Below are 22,175 nucleotides of genomic sequence, written 5' to 3' on the forward strand. Positions count from 1 at the left end.
ATATACATTTAATTATATATTGTAAAAATAAAAACTTTAAATTGTTATTTGACTTTAAAAAGAAAATGCATTAAATATAATAGTGAATATTAAAACAATTTATTTTTTTACAATCTTATAAATCATCGTATTTATGGTTACCAAATAATCTCTAGACCCTACTTTTATTTTTTCTCCTTTACAATCAAACGCTATTAATACCTAAATCGATCTCTAGACTATGGCAACAACTAACGAACTTTTTCATTAGATATGGTGTTTAATTTCTCCAACATCACACTTGTTAGTTGTGTAGGTAAGACAAAATAATGTCCTTTTCAAAACATCCGATTATAACAAATGTTCAAGAGTATTTCACATGACTTTTTTTTCTTTCATAAATGATGGTTTGAAAAAATATGTTTACTTTTTTGTGTGTAAATGATGGTTTGAATATATAAACCCTCTTGTTCTAAATAAATAAATATATATATATATTTAAAATTCATGTGAAATTGCATAAAAATTTAAGAAACATACGGTATATATTATATTATTTTACCGAAACAAATACATTATACTAGTTACAGTAAGTTTCCTCAGTAACATTTATTAATTTTATTTTATTAGCTGACACTTAATAGTACTATTTAATATTCCATGTCATATTAGCGCACTATACACACACACCAGCTCGCCCAAGACGGACAGTATTCCTACACTTAACAATTGGACCGTCGGGAGCTAGAACAGTGGATAAGATGAAGAGTATTAACACACTACAATTCCTCTCCATGTATTATTCATCTTGTCCGAGACAACACACCAGAGAGATTAATCACGAAAACTTTTTCTACATTTTCTTTTGATAATTTTTTTCTTTCTGTTTTTGTTATTTCATTTTCCTAGTATGTTATATAAAAAATGAGAATATTTTGCTTTCTCTTTCTGGCAGCAAAGAAAAAGGAATTTACTATCAATAGTCTTGAGTTTTTTGTCTGTTATGTTTGTGCTATTTTTAAGGTTACGAAATTAGAAAGGAGATTTACGCTTTAAACATAGTCTTGATTTCATCAAATTATCTTTATGTGATCCCTTTATATAGAAAAAAACGAAGACTGCTCTTCATCGTGACAAAATTAAGCACTTGTCGTTATAGTTGATTGTTTATTTATCCAAAAGAAAAAAAAGAACAATTAATGAAGTGGTTTTGGCTCTAGAGTGGGGAAGTCTAACTCCACCCATCCTGACAAAATTGTCAAGGCACCCAAATCAAGTAGGTCAGAACATGTGTTATTCTCTCCAACAATTGATTGATTCCATCAAAATTGAAATACACCCATCACCCATGTACTGTATCTTTTTTAATATTGAGCTATATATATGGGATATCGCATTAGCAAAACAAAAAAAAAAAATCAAAAAGAGAATTTCAATATATTATTTCACTTGAGAATTTAAGACAAGTTGGTAGCGTTTGACAAGAAATTGAAGATAGTTTGTGGAGAAAATTGAAACATCATGTAAATAGAAAATAATCTATCGAGCTGCAGCCGGGTTTTATTTCAGTATCTGTGGAACTAACTGTCCATGTCAGTGTCACGACTCGGTCCTGCTCTTGTTGAGAGTTCAGATGCCAAACACTGCTTTAATTCATCAACAACCTGAGACATGGTCGGTCTTTCCGAGGAAGATGGATTTAGGCAAGCCATGGCTAACTCAACATATTGCCTTGCAGAGCCAGAATTATAATTTCTGAGTCTTGGATCCATGATGGTGCTTATGTCTCCTCCATTGGTAAGCTTTAGTCCTACCCACCCTCCAATATGATCCTGCTCACGGCTTTGGTCAACCACGGGTTGGTTTGTGAGGAGCTCCAACAGTACAACTCCGTAGCTATACACATCGCTGTTTGTAGTTAACCATCCCGTTCTGTAGTATCTGTAAAAACACAAATAACAAATATCCTTTTTTTTTTGTAAAATACAAGAAACAAATATATTTTGTAAATTGAAATATTATACATACTCCGGGTCGAGGTATCCGGGAGTTCCAGCGACAATGGTCGACACATGGCTTTCTCTGATTGGGAGTGACTTTGACAGCCCGAAATCAGCCACCTTGGCTTCATAATGCTCATTCAACAAAATATTTGTTGTTTTAACGTCTCTGTGAACTATTGCCTGAGCACAACCGCTATGTAAGTAATCTAGTCCTGTGCCACAAAATATATATTAGCATTCACAAAGGTTTAAGCAAATAAATAAACAAACAAAAGTTTATAGGGTAAATCTCCAAATAACTACCTTGAGCAGACTCGGTGGCTATCTTCAGTCTATTTTCCCAGTTCATAATAAAGCTATCACCCCTTCTTCCTGTGTTTTTTTTTTATTGTGTCAAACCACCAGATAACATAGACGACAAAAAAAAAAAATCAGTCGTACGTGTTTTTTGTCTAATTAATATTACCTGACATATGTTCTTTTAAATCCCCATTTGCCATGTACTCATATATGAGTGCCAGATTCTCTCCCTCATTGCAATAACCAACAAATCCTACCAAGTTCTTGTGATGAACCTTGAGCAGTAGCTGTACCTAAACACCAAACCAGATTTTTTGTTTTATGTATAAATCATGGACGTTTTCATTAAAGAGGTTAGGTTTGAGAGAGGAAAAACGTAACCTCGGCTCTGAACTGACTATCTCCTTGTGATGATGATTGAGAGAGGACCTTCACAGCTACTTGTTCTGCACCGTTGACAAATCCAAGATAAACGCTTCCAAACCCTCCTTCCCCGATGACTGTTTGGAAGTTATTAGTCATGGTTGTGACTTGTGAGTACGTAAACCTCGCAATTCTGGTCGTTACAGTCAGTTCAGATGATCCAGTGGGTAGACCATCCGATTCTTGCACATTTGATGGTGGCCCTGAGACTATGTTATACGTACAAGTCAAAAAGATATCCAGTCATCGATATTGCATCTTGTAATTAATATGTTGTTCTTCTTTAATTTAAGAATACCTTGGACACTTGGTGACCTTTTCTGTCGGCAGAGGAAGTAGAGAACAACCAGTGCTGATACAATAATGGCAAGGGAAGTAACCACCACTGCTATAGAGACTGGTACTACGATATATTTTAAGTGATCTTTACCCTTGTCTTCTACGCATGGTCCGGTTTCCTTAATGAGAAGTGGGTTTCCTTCAACACTGCAGAATACGTAATATGTTAAATCTATCTATATATATATATATAAAAACCGGAAAATGTAAAATAGAAAAGTATGTACACCATACTTTAATTTCATTCCTTTCTTCTGGATAATTGTTTGGGGAACCGAGCCGCTAAGATTGTTGTCACTTAGGTTTCTGTTAGAGTAAGAAAATCAAAACACATAAACGTACATGTTCAAGAGAAAGCTATAACCAAAAGGAAAGGTGGTGTGGGGGAAATGCTTACATGAGAAACAGAGACTTCATGTCGGCAAGAAAGTCAGGTACTCCTCCGCTCAAACTGTTGTTTGACAAGTCTCTACCATAAATTAACAAAAGGAAAGTTACACCACCAGATCAGATTCATGAAAAATACATATACATATAGGTTTGGGTCAGAGGAGCTAGAGACTTACAATTTTTGAAGGTGAACTAGACTTTGAATTGCTTCCGCGGCACCCCCGTTAAACCACTTGAAGATAAGTCTCTGCAGGATAGATGAAGATGGTACGATAAGTAGTTTGACACATGATAAAAAAAAAAAAAAACTACAAGATCTATAAATGATTGAATGAATGGTATATTACAAAGAAATAATTGTCGGTGGTGTAGAATTATCTGATTGGTTGCAGTTTAGACCTTCCCACAAAAACTGTTTCGGGACACAGGGATCTCCTTGCCAAGTGATTCTTCTCAAATCATAGGTATCCTGAACATCCTTGATACCATTAACTGTCATTATAGAGAAAGCAATCAGTACACACACACACACATATATACACTGAAAGGAAATCTATATAGTATGTACCGTCATCATCATTCGTCTCCAATTGCAGGATATCCATGACAGTGTATACCTCCAAGGCGTTAAGAATAGGAGGAAGAGTTGACCGTGATGTTTTCTTAAGCTGCAATACACATTTCCCATCCGTGCATAGCTTTGGACCATCATTAAACACGGTAGTGCTGCGTAGTGGTACAGGAGAAATAGGTTCATCAAAAGATGCTCCATTCAGAAACACATCGAATTCCCTTGTCCTTGTATCGTTTGCTTGTAGAATCTGAAGCTCCGAAAAGTATAAGTAGACATAAATCTGTGTAGTAGGAGACTCTGCAGACCACTCAACTTCCAACGTGGCGTTAGCATCTATAGGTATTGCTGCCGTTTGCATGACCTTTTCTGGCGGATCATACTCGTTATCATTAGTGTCTAAGCTGAGACCCATAGTTATTGGTAACCAGAGCTTTTCCTCGAAATAATTGCGCCAGCGACGATCGTAGACATCATCTGGGTACCTGCGAAGATCTTGTATGAGATGATCAAAATAGTACACCAATTAAGTATTTTATCAAAATGGTTCTTACCGAATGGAGGAAGTATCTGTTGAATTACTAAGATAGAACCGGACCAACTTCTTCAGTGAACCAGTTGTAGTCCGATACGCATTTGGATCCAATGGTCGAAGCTCCAAGGTGTTTATGAACGGTGAGCCTGAACCTATATCAACTAGACATATCTGTATAGATTTGGTCCTCGTGAAGTGGATCACCTCCTTAACGGTATCATTAGCATACACCTTAGCCCAAATATTGGGGCCCAGGTAGAGTTCGAAGGTCGGGATAACATTTACCCCGTCATAATTTCCATAAAAGAATGTCGCTCTTATGAGATACTGTGTGTCTTGCTTGACGTTAATCTTGTAGCAATTTCGTTTTCCATTTGGAAAGAATCGTAGGTTCAAAGACTGCTTACGTATGTTCGATTGAAAAGCCTTATCAACCCTTCTCGCTGGCATACCTTGTACCAACTTGGCGTCCGTTGTATATGTCATATTAGTCCAGCGATCTTCGTAAGGAGATTCGACGGAAGGCAAACCGCAAGCGACGTTGATAAAACCTTGCAGAGAAAACCATAATTAGAATCTTACAGAAAACGTTATTATACAAAATAAAAAGGATACGTACGTACCGGCGGTTTGATTTTGGGATTTGACTAGAACACATATCATAATCGTATGACACATGACAAAGAGAAAATAATCTCTCATCATTTTTTTCTTTCTCAAACGTAGTAACACAGGAACTGGAGTACTAATATATATAGTGTGTTTTCGAAAACAAAAACGAAACTGAGGAAGATCACAGTGCGTGAGTAATAAATAAAGAAGATCACAGTGCGTGAGCAATTTTAAGATATTATAAAAATAGGAAAATGACATGTTTTCGGGGGACAAGGATCAAGCACTGTAACATAACATATGTTTTGTTTGACCCAATAACATAAATTTTTTTCAAATGTATTTAATTGAGTTAAGAAACAAGAAAACCTGATGGAACCATGAAAAACAAAAACAAAAACCCCCAACACCATTATAAGACTAAAGACCAAAAACATCAAATCTCATAAGCTCAGGGGATTCATAAAAAAAAAAAAAAGAGTTTAGCTAACCTGAGAATCAGATCGGATAAATCTAATTCCCCTTCCTGGGTAAATTTTCTGCCCACTGAAACGACAAAGCTCCGTCCTGTATATTCCAAAGATAATACACCAAATGAGACATTGATTGCAACAAGCAAATGATCTTTGCTAGTGAAATATCTCAGTCTACAAGATTAGAAATGAATCATCTAGTACCAAACAGAGACCAACCACAGACCCAGATAGAGAGTATATACCAGGATTCTTATTCGATTCTATCTCTCGCGATTGGCCTCCGCCGATTCAATCGCCTCTGCTACGCATCTCCAGATCCTTCGATTCCAAACATAATTAGTTAATGAGGAGATGCTTTTTATCCTCTGATAATTTTTATTAGAATCTTATTGAAAACGTTATTATACAAAATAAAAAGGATACGTACGTACCGGCGGTTTGATTTTGGGATTTGACTAGAACACATATCATAATCGTTTGATACATGACAAAGAGAAAATAATCTCTCACCATTTTTTTCTTTCTCAAACGTAGTAACACAGGAACTGGACTACTAATATAGTGTGTTTTCGAAAACAAAAACGAAACTGTCACAGTTTCAAACCCAAAAAAATAAATAAATAAAGAAGATCACAGTGCGTGAGTAAATTAATATAGCTTCTTTCTTTCTTTTATAATTAACTAGATTAGGACCCGCCCAATATGCGGATTTATAATTTTTAAAATAAAATTAAATTTATTAAATAATATAAAGTAAATATTTTTAGTAAGTAAATAGATACATCGAGGTATCCAATGTGATATTTGATGTAAAAGATGTAACTCTACGGTTGAAACTATTAATCACATTTTTATTTTGAATGTCCTCGTTCGTGTGAAGTTTAGAATTTATATCTGACTTCGGTCTTGTCAGAGGGTTTACCATATGAGTCGGTGTACTCGAATTTAGATTTTGTTTTCTAGAGGGACTCCTCTCAACAGGGTGATCCTGATCAACTTCTTCAATTACCATGGATTTTATTGGCAATCTGGAAGGTCATACAAAAAATCAAGGTTAAGAGATAGAGGCGAATGATATAATTACTCAGACTTTGGACGATAATTTAGCCTGGGAATATGCGCTCTCTTTTACGGCAGTCATATCAGCTTCATCTTCGTATTCAGATGTCCAGGTTTCTTCACCTCATTGTCAGATTGATGGTTCTTAGAAAACAACCAATGTGCATTCATGATTGGGCTGGTAGTGTTGCGTTGGTGAGGAGCGAACCTTGTTGTTGGGGGCCAAGTGTCTAAAACAGAGCCCCTCCCCCTGCATTCGGAGTTAAAAATGTTGTTGTGGACCATTGAGCGGATACGTGTTGAAGGGATCGCTTGTCAACGTTTTGAGACTGATTGTGCTGAGTTACTCTACTATGGTGCAGTCTTTTGAATATTGGCCGTCCTTCTCTAACTTGCTTGATGAGTTTAACTCGCTCGAGTCTTTCCCACTATTCTCCATCTTTATGATCCCGCGTGCGTCAAATACGAAGGCTGATTGTCTTGCCCATGCTTCGTGTTCTCTTATATCTGAAGTTTCTTTTGTAAATCTTTTCCCTCCGGTTTGGGCAGCTAACCGAAAATTTTCCTTTTAATTGTTTGATTGAAAAAAAAAACAGTAAATAGATACACTTTTAGTTAAAGAAAATAGATGTAGATGAGTTCAAAGTTATTAAAATAAAATTAAATTTAACAAAGAATATATATTTAATTATTTTCATAAGTAAAAACAATATATAAAAGTAAAGAGATAAACTTTTAATTATAGAAAATAATTGTTTTTTTTGCTATAATACACTAATGTATATCTATTTACAAATGTACTATCTACATCACCACTAAAAATGTATTGGTACATACAAATATATTTTATTGTTAAAATATATTCTTTAGTCTTTATTACTACTAACAAATTGTCTTTATGAACACATTAAATAATATATTATGTCTCTTTACTTTAACATTTATGTAGTTACAAAAACGCATATGTTAATCTTACATACTCCTATCTTATATATTACAATAGCAGTCTTTTTGAATAAATTATTTGATAGGTGAAAAAAATATGAGACAATCTATTTTTTTATGTTTTTTTTTCAACAATATTTTTCTTTGTGTAAAGGTGAGTATTTACATTTTTTAGAAACAGTAATTAATTGTATAATTTTCACAATCATTTTTTTCTTATATAAAAAGTAATATTTTTTCTTGTAAAATTAGCAACTTAAAATTAAAATAAGTAAATAATATTATAATTTCGAATTTTATGATATATATATAATTTCCTTATAATGATTTTTTCTAAATTTTAAAACTGTTTAAATATTTTAAATAAAATTATGTTTTTTTTTTCTCTATTTTACTTTTATATAAAACCTTTTCATAGTAGGTTTTGAGATTTTACATTTTTATTTTTATAATTTTAATAAATTTAAAATTGACATGTGTGACATGTGTCAACATCTAAATGATACAATTGACACATGTCACGATCTTGTTAATGAGTAATTTTGACATCAAACTTTATATAATAAAATTAGGTTTTATTTTATCTATTTACTTTTATATAAAACCTTTTTAGGTTAGGTTTTGAATTTTTACATTTTTATTTTTTTAAAATTTAATAATATAAAATAAAATTTTATTTTATCTATTTACTTTTATATAAAAACTTTTTAGGTTTTTTTTTTGAAACACGAACTTGTTTTCATTCATCAGAACAGAAACCAAGTACAAAGATAAGAGGAATCTGAGATTCCAAAGTTTAAAGTACAACAATAAAAGGTACTCCCCAATGCTAACATAAAAGAGATAGAGTGATAAAAACGATTAGTCGATAATGGTTTCTTGAGAGCTTTGAACCAAAAGCTAAGAAGCTTTTTGATACATGTGAGGTCAAGGATTATCAACAAGTCTTCCAAGAGCGAGTCAAAGGAGGACTGAGTAGCCAAAGTCAAAAGACAAAATGGCGTTGGTGGAGGGGCCAAAGACTTGCTTCTAGCCGGCACAAGAAGAACTACACGAGGTAGTGCTTTGACAAGGGTTTGAGCAAAGGTGATGTTGCTCCAATGGTTGAGGTTGAATGCTAGAGTTGTCGAGGATTGAGAGTTGAGCTTAGACAAATCATAGCGTGTGGAGGTGGTGATGAGGGCATGTTGCTTGTACTCGTCATGAAAGTATGAGGGAGATGATACATTGGACAAGCTCAAGAGTCTAAGTGAAGCTATTTTAACCATGATTCGGAGTGGATAAGTGCAGGACCGTAACATACCAGGTGGATTCTCTCCCGCATGAAGTCCTCGGCGGCCATGGAGATTAAGAAGTTCCACACAAAGTTTGTAGCCAGTTTGCAGCAGAAAAAATAAACCAGACCTGGGTTTCAATCTTTTAGGTGTAGGAGGGCCTTTCATGAAAAAACAGATTGGCATATGTGTGGTTTCGGTAATCAGGGGGTAAGGAGCATAAGGCCTGAAGAAGCTTCGGTAACCACCTCTCCTTGAAGAGGGGATCTTAATGCCTTTCTTCTTCATCCTTTTAAAAACATGAGAAGTAATCCTAGATGATGCGAAAGGCAAGGTTCTCAGATAAGTGGGAGGTGGGGACATAAAACCTTTTTTCGTAAAGCTTAACCTCTCATGTTCAGAGATCCTAATGGCAGGGTTCTCAGAGAAATCTTGTACAACCATAGCAACAAAGGGGCGTTTTCTTCCGTTTGTAGTCTTCGGACAAAGGATAGTAAACGATACCTACATTGGCTAAGGATGTACAAGGGAAAAGTAAAAAACAAGCCTGAGCTTTACAATAAAACAGTTTGGATCACCTTTTTCGGACTGGGCCTATGGAAGCTTAATGGGCCACAAGAAAATAGGCCCACCAGTTGGGAGACTAGGTTTTTGGCTGGCAAAAGTTTGCAAGAGGAGCAGCAGCCGTCGTACACAGATGGAGGAGGATTTAGCAGTGAAGCAAGCATCTCCGATGGAGGTAGGGTCGGCGTTTGGCTGTGAAACCCGATAGAAGCATAGGAGAAGAACCAGAGGCTGAACAATACCTCAGATCTAGAGTTTAAAGGTTCCACCATAAATGATTTGGGCAGAGGTGATACAAGTTGGGGATGAAGAATGGAGCTCGCCGGACACCATCTTCTCTCTTTTTTTGTAGAACTCACCAAAATCCTTGGGCTAGGTAAGGTTTGAAAAGGTTTCAAAAGGAAAAACAAAATAAACGATAAAAGAGAAAGAGCAAAAGGACTAGAGTAGAGGAAGAACAAAAGGACAAAGGAAATTTCCCGACACCGGTGAGCACCAGCGCCGATAATCAAAGAAGGGAGAGAGACTTCGATATTAGTGCATGGGAGCTTTCCAGTTGAGTCTTTTAATTACTGTGTGTTACCTTTTTTGATATGTTGATTAAAAAAAACTTTTTAGGTTATGTTTTGAATTTTTACATTTTTATTTTTAATATTTTTAATAATGAATTAACATATGTCAATATCTGAATAATATAATTGACACGTGTCACGATCTTGTTAATGTGTAATTTTGTCATCAAAATTTATATAATAAGATTAGTATTACACCCCGTGCTATGTACGGGAGTATTTTTGCAAATAGTATATATACCCAACAATTAGATGTATACGTAACTTTAAGGTTTATGTGGAAAAATGACTTTTCATTGATTAACCCACTTTTCATTGATTAACCCACAATCCACAAACATACTAACAGTTACGTTAGATTAGAGTTCAAAAAAGAAAACTTTACATTAATCTAAATTAGCTAGAGCACAAATCATTATTTTTGATAAAAAGAAAGTACAAATATTAGTTTAATAATTACCTGTTTGATGAGCAGTTTATGGCTTCTCATCATTCATTCATGACCTTACCTAGTTACCTGCAAACAATTTTACAAATCTAATCAAAACAATGAGAAGTAAAATATCATACTGTAGTAAAGACAATCAAGAATCAAAAATCACTTTGAAACAATAGAAACATAGTTAAGTGATCAAAATTGTTTTTAGTCATTATTTTGAGTATAAATTATCTTTATACGTATTAATTATTAATGTATGCTATACACTTTATATTTGATTTGAGTGACATAAAAAATCTATGAAATACACAAAACGACATGTGGAACTGGTTAAAGAATCACAGCTGCACATATTGATTTGAAAAAATAATGCAGCATGATGCTTCATTAAATTTAAGACTTCTCCAACAATTCATGAAAGTGGAACTTTTGTTTTTGCGAAAAAGAGGTTTTTGAAAAGTTATCTTTAAGAATAATTTTATAGGCAAATATGATGGTTTTACATTGTATTGATAAATCAAACATCTGAAAGAGAAAAAAAATATAATGTACTCTCTATAGACAAAGACTAATTTACCGAGAAAGCTGAATGGATTGATACATCATGGCCAACTTACATCGGTTAAATTATGTCATCTTCAACACCTCATCTTCCATGCCCCTACAACCAATCGAACATAAACCAATTCGTCATATATATCGAAACTCTAAAAAAATGAAATTATATAAGGAAAAAAAGTGGCAGACCACTCACTCACTGTATAAACGACTCCAAATTAAGGTTTTGAGACTGAAAACTGAAATTAAGGTTTTGACTTTTGAGACTGAAGTTGAGGAGACCCATATTTTGTTTTTTTTGATCGACTGAGAGATTTTATGGTGTTTAAGTATCGGATCTAATATATAGGGAAAAAAACAGAGATCGTGGGCGAAGAATGGATCGTGGGAGATAGGTTTTTTTTTTGTTTTTCTTCTTAATTCTTGTTAGCATGATCACGTTTTTATTTTTAACTGATTTTTATTAACTTAAAAAATGTTTTTAAATGTTATGTGGCACATTTTTATTGGCCATGTGACTTGTGATTTATAGTATAAAGGATGATCCATGCCATCTTTTTCTCTTTTCTATTATTTTTTCAAATAAACGCTTTTAATATCCTAAATCAATTTATAGACTCTAGTTTTTTTTTCTTAATGACAACTAACGAACTCTTTCACTAATAAAAAAGTTACAAAGAGTTTTTGATTTTTTGAGTTTTATGTACAGTATACTCCACAGATGAGAGTATAAGAAGTGACTTTATCTCTTAATTACAATTGATCAACAAAAGAATAGATGTAAATGATGTTCATTTTCCCAAATTAACGTTAAATGTTTCCAAATAAATAGTGTAAAATATATATTACTTAATCAATGGAAAAAATGTTTGTTTTAATGTTCACATTGACGGGTTGGTAAAATTAAACTTATATAGTTGATAAATTAATAAATTTTATTTGCTCACAATTATAATATTAAAATTACTACTTCATATTTCACAAAATATTGATGCACATACAAACAAACAAATAATATAAAACTGTAATATACATAAAAAAATAAAATACTATAATATTCTAAAATAATTAGTATTGAAAAAAACATATATAGATTTATAAAACAATTAAAAAATATATTACCTCAAACAAAATTTATTTTTTTTAAATATAACAATAATTTTTATTATTATATTATATTTTTTAAAAAAATGTTGACCTTTAAAGCACATGATATCTCTAATTTCTTAGTAATTTAGTGCAGAGCGTATTCGAAAAGCTAATGAATATAAGGTGTTTAAATGGAAGAAAAAGTATAGGATTAGATGAAATGTTTCAAAATCAACAAAAAAAAGTCATTGATCAGGCCATGTGGAAATAACTAAAGTAACGAACTAAATTAAAAGCCGAGCTCTGGGTCAACAAGTTTGTTCGCAACACTCACCCAACTTCCAGAGACTATTCCCCGACAAAGATTAGAATCTCGTCGGATGGGAGAATACGTACGAAGATGTGGTTTGGTCTACCATCACTGTGAATTTGCCTATACTATGGATGAGCTTGATCTTCTTTTTTTTTTTTCAAACTAGGTTTTGAATTCAACTCTTATCTATATGTTTAGGTCTACTGCAAAACATGATGGCTTGTTTGTTCCCTTATTAATAAACTTATGGATGACCTTTATTATGATCTGGCTACTGAAATTATAATAACGAGATTTCAACATACATTTATTTTATTCGATCAAAGCTCACTAAAAAACAACACTAAATTACATTCAGATAAAAACAATCAAAACAATAAAATAACAAAAGAAACGGACCAGAGTACAACTAAAGACTGACTTAGATTCATCTAGCTCTTGGATTAAGCTCTGTTGTGAAAATTCATAGCCAGCTCAGCTCAATGACTTGGCATGTTTCAACTTTGCGTTTCTTGGAGCTTAAGACCAATGACTCAGCCAACTGCAGCAAGATAGGGAGCGAGATCGATTTTTAGTGTGATGGTGCATTATGAATTAAGGATTATTATTGGAAAATTAGATAGTTATTGCTCCGGAAGTAGGATAGCTTTACAATTCGTGATCATAATCCCTAATGATTTCCTGCACCCAATGCTTTTATTTATTGATTTAAAACACTCTTTTTTTTTGTCAACCATTGGGCCACAACTGGCCGGCCCATTAGCCTAATTCCTACATTCGTAGGAGCCGGAACTCGATCCCGGGTGTGATGGTGCCTTCTACAAATGGACTTATCTCATGCCACTGCACTAAGGTCACTTCACGATTTAAAACACTCTTTTATTTACTGCTTTGTTAGTGACTTTCAAACTCAAACTTTTTTTGTCTTAGCTATATTTGACCTTGATAATTTCATAATGCAATTGCTTGGTCTGTGTGGATTCGATCCTGAAGTGTTACAACGATACCACTAGATCGTGGTGGATTACACATTAGGTTTTAATTGACCTTTTGATCAAGACTCAGAAAGATTAACATCATTATCAAGTAAAGAAGACACTACTCTTACTGTAAGAGTTTTACATTATCGAAATCATTATCAAATGGAGACTCAAAAACAAACTCAGGTGGAGTTGGAGCTGCTGAAACACCTAAATCACTAGATTAGGACCCGCGGTACACCGCGGAACAAATTATTTATAATTAAAACATTTAAATTATAAGTTGTATTTACTGGTTAAATAATTATATAACAATTGTTAATTTTATAGTTTAAACCATATAATACCGTAATTTTTTTTTACATAATATATATTTAATTATTTTAAATATATATATATATATATATATATATATATTCTCTGATACCTATAGTGTTAATAAAATAATGAAATGATGTTTTACCCGTGTAAAACCGAATTAATGATATTTTCAATTTATATAAATATCGACAAAACCCGTTCCGCTATATAACCATGTCACGAGATATTTTAACTCGCACAATATCATCTTAATTTTTAATATTTATTGTTTTATATTATAAATATTAAATTGAGTTGATATGTTATTTATTAAGATTGTAACCATTTACATTTTATAAGTTTGGCTCTTCTTATAAAGTTTAAATATTTATAATACTTAGAATTCTTAAAACGGTTGAGTATTTCTCATATTTGAAGTTTCGTAAAAGTTTAAATATATTATTAATATTTTAAAAGTCTTCTAACTTTTCTAAAAGTTGAAATATTTATAATATTTAACCTTCTTATAAAGTTTAAATATTTATAATATTTGAAACTTCATAAACTTTTAAAAATTATTAATATATTATAAAGTTTAACTTTCTAAAAATATAAATATTTATAATATTTATATGTTTTATAAAATATAAATATTTATAATATTTAACTTTTTAAAAGTTTTAAATATTTATAATATTTAACTTTTTAAAAATATTGATAATAAAGAACCGGAATAAATTTTTAAAAATATTGATAATAAATATTTATAATATTTAACGTACGTGCGGAGTTAATTTTTAAAAAACTAAGTTTATAATTAGGTTTGGACTATTTTACGTACATGCAGAGGTACATTTGTAAACATATTTCTTAAAAATGTTGATATAAATGTGGGGTTTTATTAATATTTCGGATCTAGTTTCGGACCCATACATACGTGCGGAGTTATAATTGTGTAATATTTTTTAAAAATTGGAAAATTTTCATGTAAACCTCTACTCATACCTCCATGATTGCTATTTATAAGAAAAAAGTTAAGATATAATTTAGTAAGTGATATTACATGTATATTATTCTAAACTAATCCAAACATTTCCAACAGTTTGTTTAGGAGTTTTAAGTCAAATTTGGATTAGGTTTCTGCTTCATTTATTTTACGTATTTAACCTAGATGTATATACTTGGGACGGGATACTCGTCTTGTCTTGTATGCGTTAAAAAATGTCATCTCATAACCGTCTCTTTTAAGTAATTACATTTTCGACTATATTTATTATGATAGATTTAGATACTCGTATCCCGGTTTATAAATTTTAATTTTATTAAATCAATGGAAATTATTCAGAGAAATAAAATAATTATGTAGAATTCTCCAAATATTTTTAAAAAATACTCGAAAATCTCAAATGGATCCTTATATGTCCTGTAGTCAAACTATTATCCAAATTAGTGGAAATTTGAGAAAGGAATATTCCTACCAAAAATTTTAGATTATGTAATGTTATCTCAAAAGTCAAGACCTCTTTGTTTTTTCTTTTAGATTCTATGTCGTTAATACTAAACAGTTGAAAAATAAAATAATATTCTCTTTTTAAAAATTTAATTTAATTTTGATAATTATGCTATTTGTGTATATATGTTACAAATTATTTTAAGATTTGAATAATATATATGAACACAAATCTCTGATAATTAGTTATTTACATAATTCCCAGTTATATTAATGTTTCCGTTTCAATAATTACATATTTTAATGGGTATTTGAATTATTAAATATTAATCTTTTTTTCTTTCATCATATTAAATATTAATCAATTTAGTATTTCAATACTAAATATTACTCTCTCTAGAGTTTTTTTCTTGTTTCACATAGACGGTTCACTTTACATTTCCAATGTGATTTTTACATCAAATTTTCTAATTTTCTAATCAATTTTTTTTAGAAACTTAATTAAAAATTAAATTACAGATTATTCTTTTTAATGCACTATTTTATATTATTATTTAAAATATCTTTAATATATATAAATAGCATCTACGAAAAAATTGAATATGTTTATTAACAGCATTCCATGAAATGGAACACGATCGATCCGCCGAGTTTCCCGTGACTTCTCCATGAATCGATGACTCCTTATATCCTGCGCCATTGTAAAATATAAGATTTGATCAAAAATCAAATCGTACATCTTTTGGCTATATGTTTGATCGATGAGCCATGGATGATAGCTCTAAATTGTAATGTTATTGAAGATTAATATTGCTTAAGCTGAAGTGATTAAACCGATGATTTCCTTTGATACATGTGGAACATAATTTTATTAGAATTTGTGACCAAAAAAAAAAACTTATTAGAATTGGTCTACGTAGAATAGTGTGATATATTAGTAAAAACGAAACATGAACCATAAAATAGTGTGATATTATATATATATATATATATATGTACCCTCAGTTCTTGCCATGACCACAATTGCTTGTACAGCTCGTGTCTTGACAACTACAAAGAAGAATTACATTAAAGTCAAATCCCAAAACTAAAGTTATAAATCAATGAGAGCAAGAAAATAATTTTATGTACGTTCATTGTGTGAAGATTAAATCAAAGTCGATCCTCATTCCTTCCATGTTTTTTTCTTCCATTCAATATATATCAACACCAAATCGTTAATATTTCAAATATTAAAAGTATTGTACACTATAATCAATAGATTGGTTCAATGAAATTGGGCTGAAGAGATTGAACATATGAGGGATTGAGTACACATAACGTAACAACTATTATTAGATCATAAGAATCATCGTATAAGAAGAAGTAGCTTAACTCCATAAACCCATAAAAACTCCGACTCAAGACCACGACGTTTCAGGTATGCTCTGGTGTGGTCTGTATGACTGCACATAAACATTAGTCAACATTAGTCATTATTAACAATTAATTCAAATGAAAATATAATAATTATATAGACAAAATGAACAACACAATCATAGAGAAAATTTTGTTTTTAGAATGCTATAGGTAATAGTAAAGAAAATTGTTGAATTGTTTGATGGGGCATAAACCAAAATGTACTTCAAAAATGTTAATATAGATAGATTTAGATGGTTAGAATTTTAGAGATAATGCATTGCATTCAAATCACAAAATATTTTGAGATAATGACGAATTTAAAATCCAAAGTTTATTCGCAAAATATGCTATATTTGAAAGTACTAAATATTTTATTTAGATTATATTTGGCAAATATCATAACTATTTTAAATTTTTTGGTAACAATCAATTTTCTTTTTGCTTCCGTCTAATGCTAACCATAATTAGTTCGTATGATTTTTTTTGTCAAATTCGTATGATTTATTTATGGAAGTTTTTGAAAATCAAAAATAAATGATGGTTTTTTAAAAATTTTATTGAATTATATTAAATTAGATTGTTATTTTCGGTAATATCTATCAACTGTTACCTTTTTATAGCACAGATACTTGGATATATCCCTTTTTATATAGCACAGATCAACATTTTTTCCAAAAATTATAATAAAATAATAAAATTATTGTTATATTTCTTTTAAAAATATATTTTGTTTGAGAGAGTACTTATTTTTAATATTGCAATTGTTTGCTAAGACTATATATATTTTTGAATAATAATTACTTTACAATTTTATATTATTCTACAGTAAAACCTCTATAAATTAATACTTTATAAATTAATAAACACTATAAATTAATAAATTTTGCTGGTCCCAAGTCGGGCCAGTGTAAAAATTAACAATATTCGATAAGATAATAAGATAATAATTTTTTCGAAATCTCCTTATAAAATATGGTCCCAATAATATCATAAATTAATAATTATGTAAATTTATATATATATATATATATATATACTGATATAATAGTGTATGTTTCTCCTAAAGCTCAATTCTATAGAACAATTGTAATGTTGTATTTTCAACCTATAATAATATCTCTAAAATATTTTATAACATGTCATACAAATAATTAAAATTTAAAGTTTTAATTTTTAGATATGAATCATTTACAATTTGATAATTTGACAGATTATTAAAATAGGAGAATTGATATTATTATTCATAGATTTGAATTTATGTGTCTCATGTGTATAAGTCAATTTGTCTATAATATTTGTAATTTATTGTAAATAGTGCTTTCTAAATATTACAAGTTCAATTCCTAAACCATAAAATTTATAACATCCGAAAATTTAATCTTATTTTGCTATAGTTGTTCCAATTCATAATTTTTTTAAAAATAAACAATTAAAAATATATCTATAAATTAATAATTATTAATTTACACTATAAAATAATTATTATTAATTTATAGATAAATTAATATCACTATAAATTAATAAAATGTCTTAGTCCCAACATTATTAATTTATAGAGGTTTTACTGTAATTTGTTTGATTACAGTTTTATATTGTTTGTGTTTGTTGTATTTGCATCATATTTATTCTAGAGATATTGTTGGGGTCAGGAACAACAATTGAGATTAGGAGATTAGAAAATATGATCTGGGCAAACTTTCGGTATAAATCAACTAGAACAATGAAGAACAGCGAACTGGATTTTTTGGTATTGATCTCGTGTATTGAATTGCTTAAAATTACATGTGTTGAACACTTTATAATAGCCGAATATTTAAACCTAATCTTCAACGAGACTCCTCCTGGATCCCCTCTTGCAATCTCTCCCGTGATCTTGACCGCGAAATCCCGACTTCTTCTCCGGGTTGACCTCACCCTTCAGCTCGAGCTCTCCCTAGTTGGACCCTCGTCAGGCCCAATTGTCGGATTGACGTCTGATCCTTACTGGGCTTATTGGTTGGGCCTTTAACTCGCCAAACCCAACACCAACAACATAGAATCTTATTCCTCTATTATTACAAAAAAACTTTTTTTTTTCGAATTGATTCACATAACGAATCCACATTATATAAGCTTTAATTGCGTGGACAAATCCACATTCCACATTTTGAAACTTTTCATGCATAGAGATAATAACGAATCACTCAAAATGAATTTGTTGCAATTGTAAAAAGAAAAACCAAAACATGGCTAGCCGGAGAGAAGTACGGTGCCGTTGCGGCAGACGGATGTTGGTTCAACCAGACGTCCGTGCCATCCAATGCCCAACCTGCCACAACGTCACGCAGGTCTACTCGCTGGTGGACGTAGCACGCGGTGCGCAACGCATAATTAATGGGTTTCAACAGCTACTTAGACCACATCAACCACCGCAACATCAGCATCATCCACAACAACAACAACAACAACAAATGATGGCTCAACGGCCACCGCCACCGCGGCTGCTCGAGCCTCTTCCATCGCCGTTTGGGAAGAAGAGAGCAGTTTTATGCGGCGTGAACTATAAGGGAAAAAGCTACAGCTTGGAAGGTTGCATCAGTGATGCTAAATCCATGAGATGTTTCTTGGTTCAAAAAATGGGTTTCCCTATTGACTCTATTCTCATGCTCACAGGTTGGTTTTCAAATTTCCCCAACCATATTCTCTCTTAACTTTTTTATGTTTCTTGATTGCTTCCTGATGATGATGATCGACTGTTGTGTTATTTTGTTTGCAGAAGATGAAACCAGCCCTGATATCTCTCTGTTCAATTTCATATCTACCCTTCTCAATGGCTTCTTATTACAGTTTTGCCATCTTACTCACTCTTCTCTTCGCCACAACAGGCTTTTCCGCCGCCGCGTTGGTCAAGGAGCAGCCGCTTGTACTCAAATACCATAACGGAGCTCTCTTGAAAGGTAACATCACCGTCAATCTCGTTTGTTACGGGAAATTCACACCGATCCAACGGTCCGTCATCGTCGACTTCATCCGCTCGCTCAACTCCAAAGACGCCTCCTCCGCCGCAGTTCCTTCCGTCTCATCGTGGTGGAAGACGACTGAGAAATACAAAGGAGGATCCTCAACGCTCGTCGTCGGGAAGCAGCTTCTCCTCGAGAACTATCCTCTCGGAAAATCCCTGAAAAATCCTTACCTCCGTGCTCTGTCCACAAAACTCAACGGCGGCGGACTCCGTGCCATAACCGTCGTTCTAACGGCGAAAGACGTTACCGTCGAAGGGTTCTGTATGAACCGATGCGGGACTCACGGATCATCCGGCTCGAAACCGCGTCGCGCTGCTAACGGCGCGGCTTACGTCTGGGTCGGGAACTCCGAGACGCAGTGCCCTGGATATTGCGCTTGGCCGTTTCACCAGCCTATTTACGGACCACAAACGGTGACGTTGGTCGCTCCTAACGGTGACGTTGGAGTTGACGGAATGATTATAAACCTCGCCACGCTTCTCGCTAACACCGTCACGAATCCGTTTAACAACGGATATTTCCAAGGCCCACCAACTGCACCGCTTGAAGCTGTCTCCGCTTGTCCTGGCATATTCGGGTCGGGTTCTTACCCGGGTTATGCGGGTCGGGTACTCGTTGACAAAACCACCGGGTCTAGTTACAACGCCCGTGGACTCGCCGGTAGGAAATATCTATTGCCGGCGATGTGGGATCCGCAGAGTTCGACGTGCAAGACTCTTGTTTGATTCAAGGGATGTGAGTATGACACGTGGCATAGTTTCGAGAGCGACGACAAGATCTAGATGGCAAGCTGCACGCACGCGCGCGTGTGTATAAAAAAAGACTTTCGGGTTTTGGATCTCGGGTTTGGATTGTGGATAGGGCTCTCTCTCTTTTCGTTTGTCGTTTTGTTGTGACGTGTAAAAAAATGTGCTTCGGAGATGTGGATGGATGCCTAGATGGGTAGTGTATAATACTAATGTTTATATTTGATGTTATTTAATTGTGTAATAAAGTGGATAGCAATACAAAGGAATATGGGGAGGAGTACTTATTAGAAGTAGGCAGTTCTCAGTGATGTTGGGGTCTAGGAGACCAAATTTATTGCTTACATACTCGTTTCGTATTATCACAAGTTTTTGATTTTCTTAATGCATAGTAAGGTAGATGTAGTAAGTTCAGAAATAAAGTACTACTATAATAATCAATGAAAACTTTTGAAAACAAATATTTGGAAAACATCCGAGTCTTTTAAAGAAGAAAACACCTCAAACCATCATATTACAATTTGAAAGGTGAAACGAGCGTAGAATATCTAATTTATAGGGTGAAAAAAGGTGATCAATGGCTAAATAAAAATAGTTTAGTTATTCAAAAAATATCTGAAAATGGTCAGTGGGGTTGGTGAAGTTCTTCTCCATTGCCTCCGTTCTTTATGCTAAAGGGAACTTTGAAACATTTAAGTATTCCAAAGGCTCGTCTAGTAGATTCAAGACTATATAGTCCATTCAATCTTTGCATTTATATATGAATTCTTGTTCCAGTAGTTCCACATACAATGATTTCGACCATGACATTTAACTTGCCATTTATATCAACCATAATCTATATTAACAAACTTGATTAAGTTGTAGTGGATCCGGACTTTCGGCTATGTCAGGAGTTAAACGAAAAGAATAGCCAAGCTAGTGAGGATAATGCTAAACTAAAGGCACTTTAATATAGGATTACGAGACATACGTATAATAGATTTTTATAACAAGCTTGGCTCGTGTGTATAGTATTCAGTACTCTATTAACTATTGGGAAATTTATCGAAGCGTTCACTTTTTACAAGGGTGTCGTCGTGTATATTTGAAATTCTCAAATTCTTATGGAAATATATATACTTAACTACTTGTAGTAAAATTTATCCGTACTTTCAAACCCAATCATCTTATTCGTGTCCTTGTTTAATTACGTTGTTGCTGCCTATCGTAACAATGTGTAAGAATGTTAATAATTGGGAAATCGTAAGGAGTCTTTTGTTAACTTTGGGAGTGAAAGAAACCTTTCTTTTCATCTTCAAGTTTAGGCAACATAAGGAGGTTCGCAGCAATGAAGTAAAACAACTTTTACGCAGATGTACTCAACAATAAATTAATGTTTTCTAAATAATATATTTTGGGATGAAAATATTACTAGTATACTACTATATTTGTCATATTCAAATATCACATAAGAGTGTGATTAGAGTCTAAACACGAAGATCTATTTGGTTTTACGGATCTTAGAGTCAAGTACAAAGTTTCGCATTATCACTTATCAGGTACATAATTTGTTTAAGCGGCTAAGTTCTGTAGTTTAGGACAAGTGACAACCATTACAGTATATACAGTAAAATGTCTATAAATTAATAAATTAATGAGGTTGGAACCATCATTTTTTTATTAATTTATAGAGATAATTAGTTATCGATAAATATTAATTTATGAAGAAATTTTCTCATTTTCATATTGAAAATTTTCTATTACAAAATAAGATACTTTTGTTATCATTCACATTTTTAAAGAATTTTTTTAATTTATAATCTTGGTTATCGTAATAGGATGAATGTCAATTGTTTAATAGATTATCTATGTA

At 32.5% G+C, this 22,175-nt stretch overlaps 2 protein-coding genes and 1 pseudogene across 4 annotated transcripts; 1 reads left to right on the top strand and 2 right to left on the bottom strand.

Moving 5' to 3' along the window:
* Nucleotides 1-1,402: 1,402 nt before the first annotated feature.
* LOC104742280 (putative LRR receptor-like serine/threonine-protein kinase At1g51820) lies at nucleotides 1,403-6,273 on the bottom strand (annotated as a pseudogene). Its single transcript, XR_015571971.1, has 16 exons — nucleotides 6,060-6,273; nucleotides 5,871-5,946; nucleotides 5,644-5,719; nucleotides 5,164-5,521; nucleotides 4,560-5,091; nucleotides 4,003-4,490; nucleotides 3,782-3,926; nucleotides 3,611-3,681; nucleotides 3,442-3,513; nucleotides 3,279-3,350; nucleotides 3,004-3,191; nucleotides 2,664-2,914; nucleotides 2,449-2,575; nucleotides 2,286-2,354; nucleotides 2,008-2,194; nucleotides 1,403-1,946 (listed from the first exon to the last, which is right to left on the bottom strand). The product of XR_015571971.1 is annotated as a putative LRR receptor-like serine/threonine-protein kinase At1g51820 (transcript).
* Nucleotides 6,274-8,378: 2,105 nt separating this feature from the next.
* Nucleotides 8,379-10,024, bottom strand: LOC147935624 (uncharacterized). The gene has a single exon (XM_087473070.1). It carries the CDS (start codon nucleotides 9,348-9,350, stop codon nucleotides 8,379-8,381), a length of 972 nt encoding a protein of 323 aa, XP_087329196.1. The 5' UTR covers nucleotides 9,351-10,024.
* Nucleotides 10,025-18,158: 8,134 nt separating this feature from the next.
* On the top strand, nucleotides 18,159-20,585 carry LOC104727055 (protein EXORDIUM-like 2). Of its 2 annotated transcripts, none has more exons than XM_010446055.3 (2): nucleotides 18,159-19,224; nucleotides 19,328-20,585. In XM_010446055.3, exon 2 carries the CDS (start codon nucleotides 19,331-19,333, stop codon nucleotides 20,297-20,299), a length of 969 nt encoding a protein of 322 aa, XP_010444357.1. In that variant the 5' UTR covers nucleotides 18,159-19,224; nucleotides 19,328-19,330; the 3' UTR covers nucleotides 20,300-20,585. The 2 variants fall into 2 exon arrangements, with proteins under 2 accessions (XP_010444357.1, XP_087327263.1); XM_087471137.1 differs by having other exon boundaries at nucleotides 18,655-19,224; nucleotides 19,437-20,585.
* The last annotated feature ends 1,590 nt before the right edge of the window (nucleotides 20,586-22,175 follow it).

This window comes from Camelina sativa, chromosome 11 (genome assembly GCF_030686135.1).
Source record: "Camelina sativa cultivar CO46 ecotype springtype chromosome 11, ASM3068613v1".
Classification (NCBI taxonomy): Eukaryota; Viridiplantae; Streptophyta; class Magnoliopsida; order Brassicales; family Brassicaceae; genus Camelina; species Camelina sativa.

Coding starts and splice junctions, on each gene's coding strand:
- LOC147935624 (XM_087473070.1), bottom strand. CDS start 9,350: ATGGTTGTACAAGATTTCTCTGAGAACCCTGCCATTAGGATCTCTGAA.
- LOC104727055 (XM_087471137.1), top strand. CDS start 18,798: ATGGCTAGCCGGAGAGAAGTACGGTGCCGTTGCGGCAGACGGATGTTG. Junction 19,225..19,436: donor CTCTATTCTCATGCTCACAG/GTTGGTTTTCAA, acceptor TCGCCACAACAG/GCTTTTCCGCCGCCGCGTTG.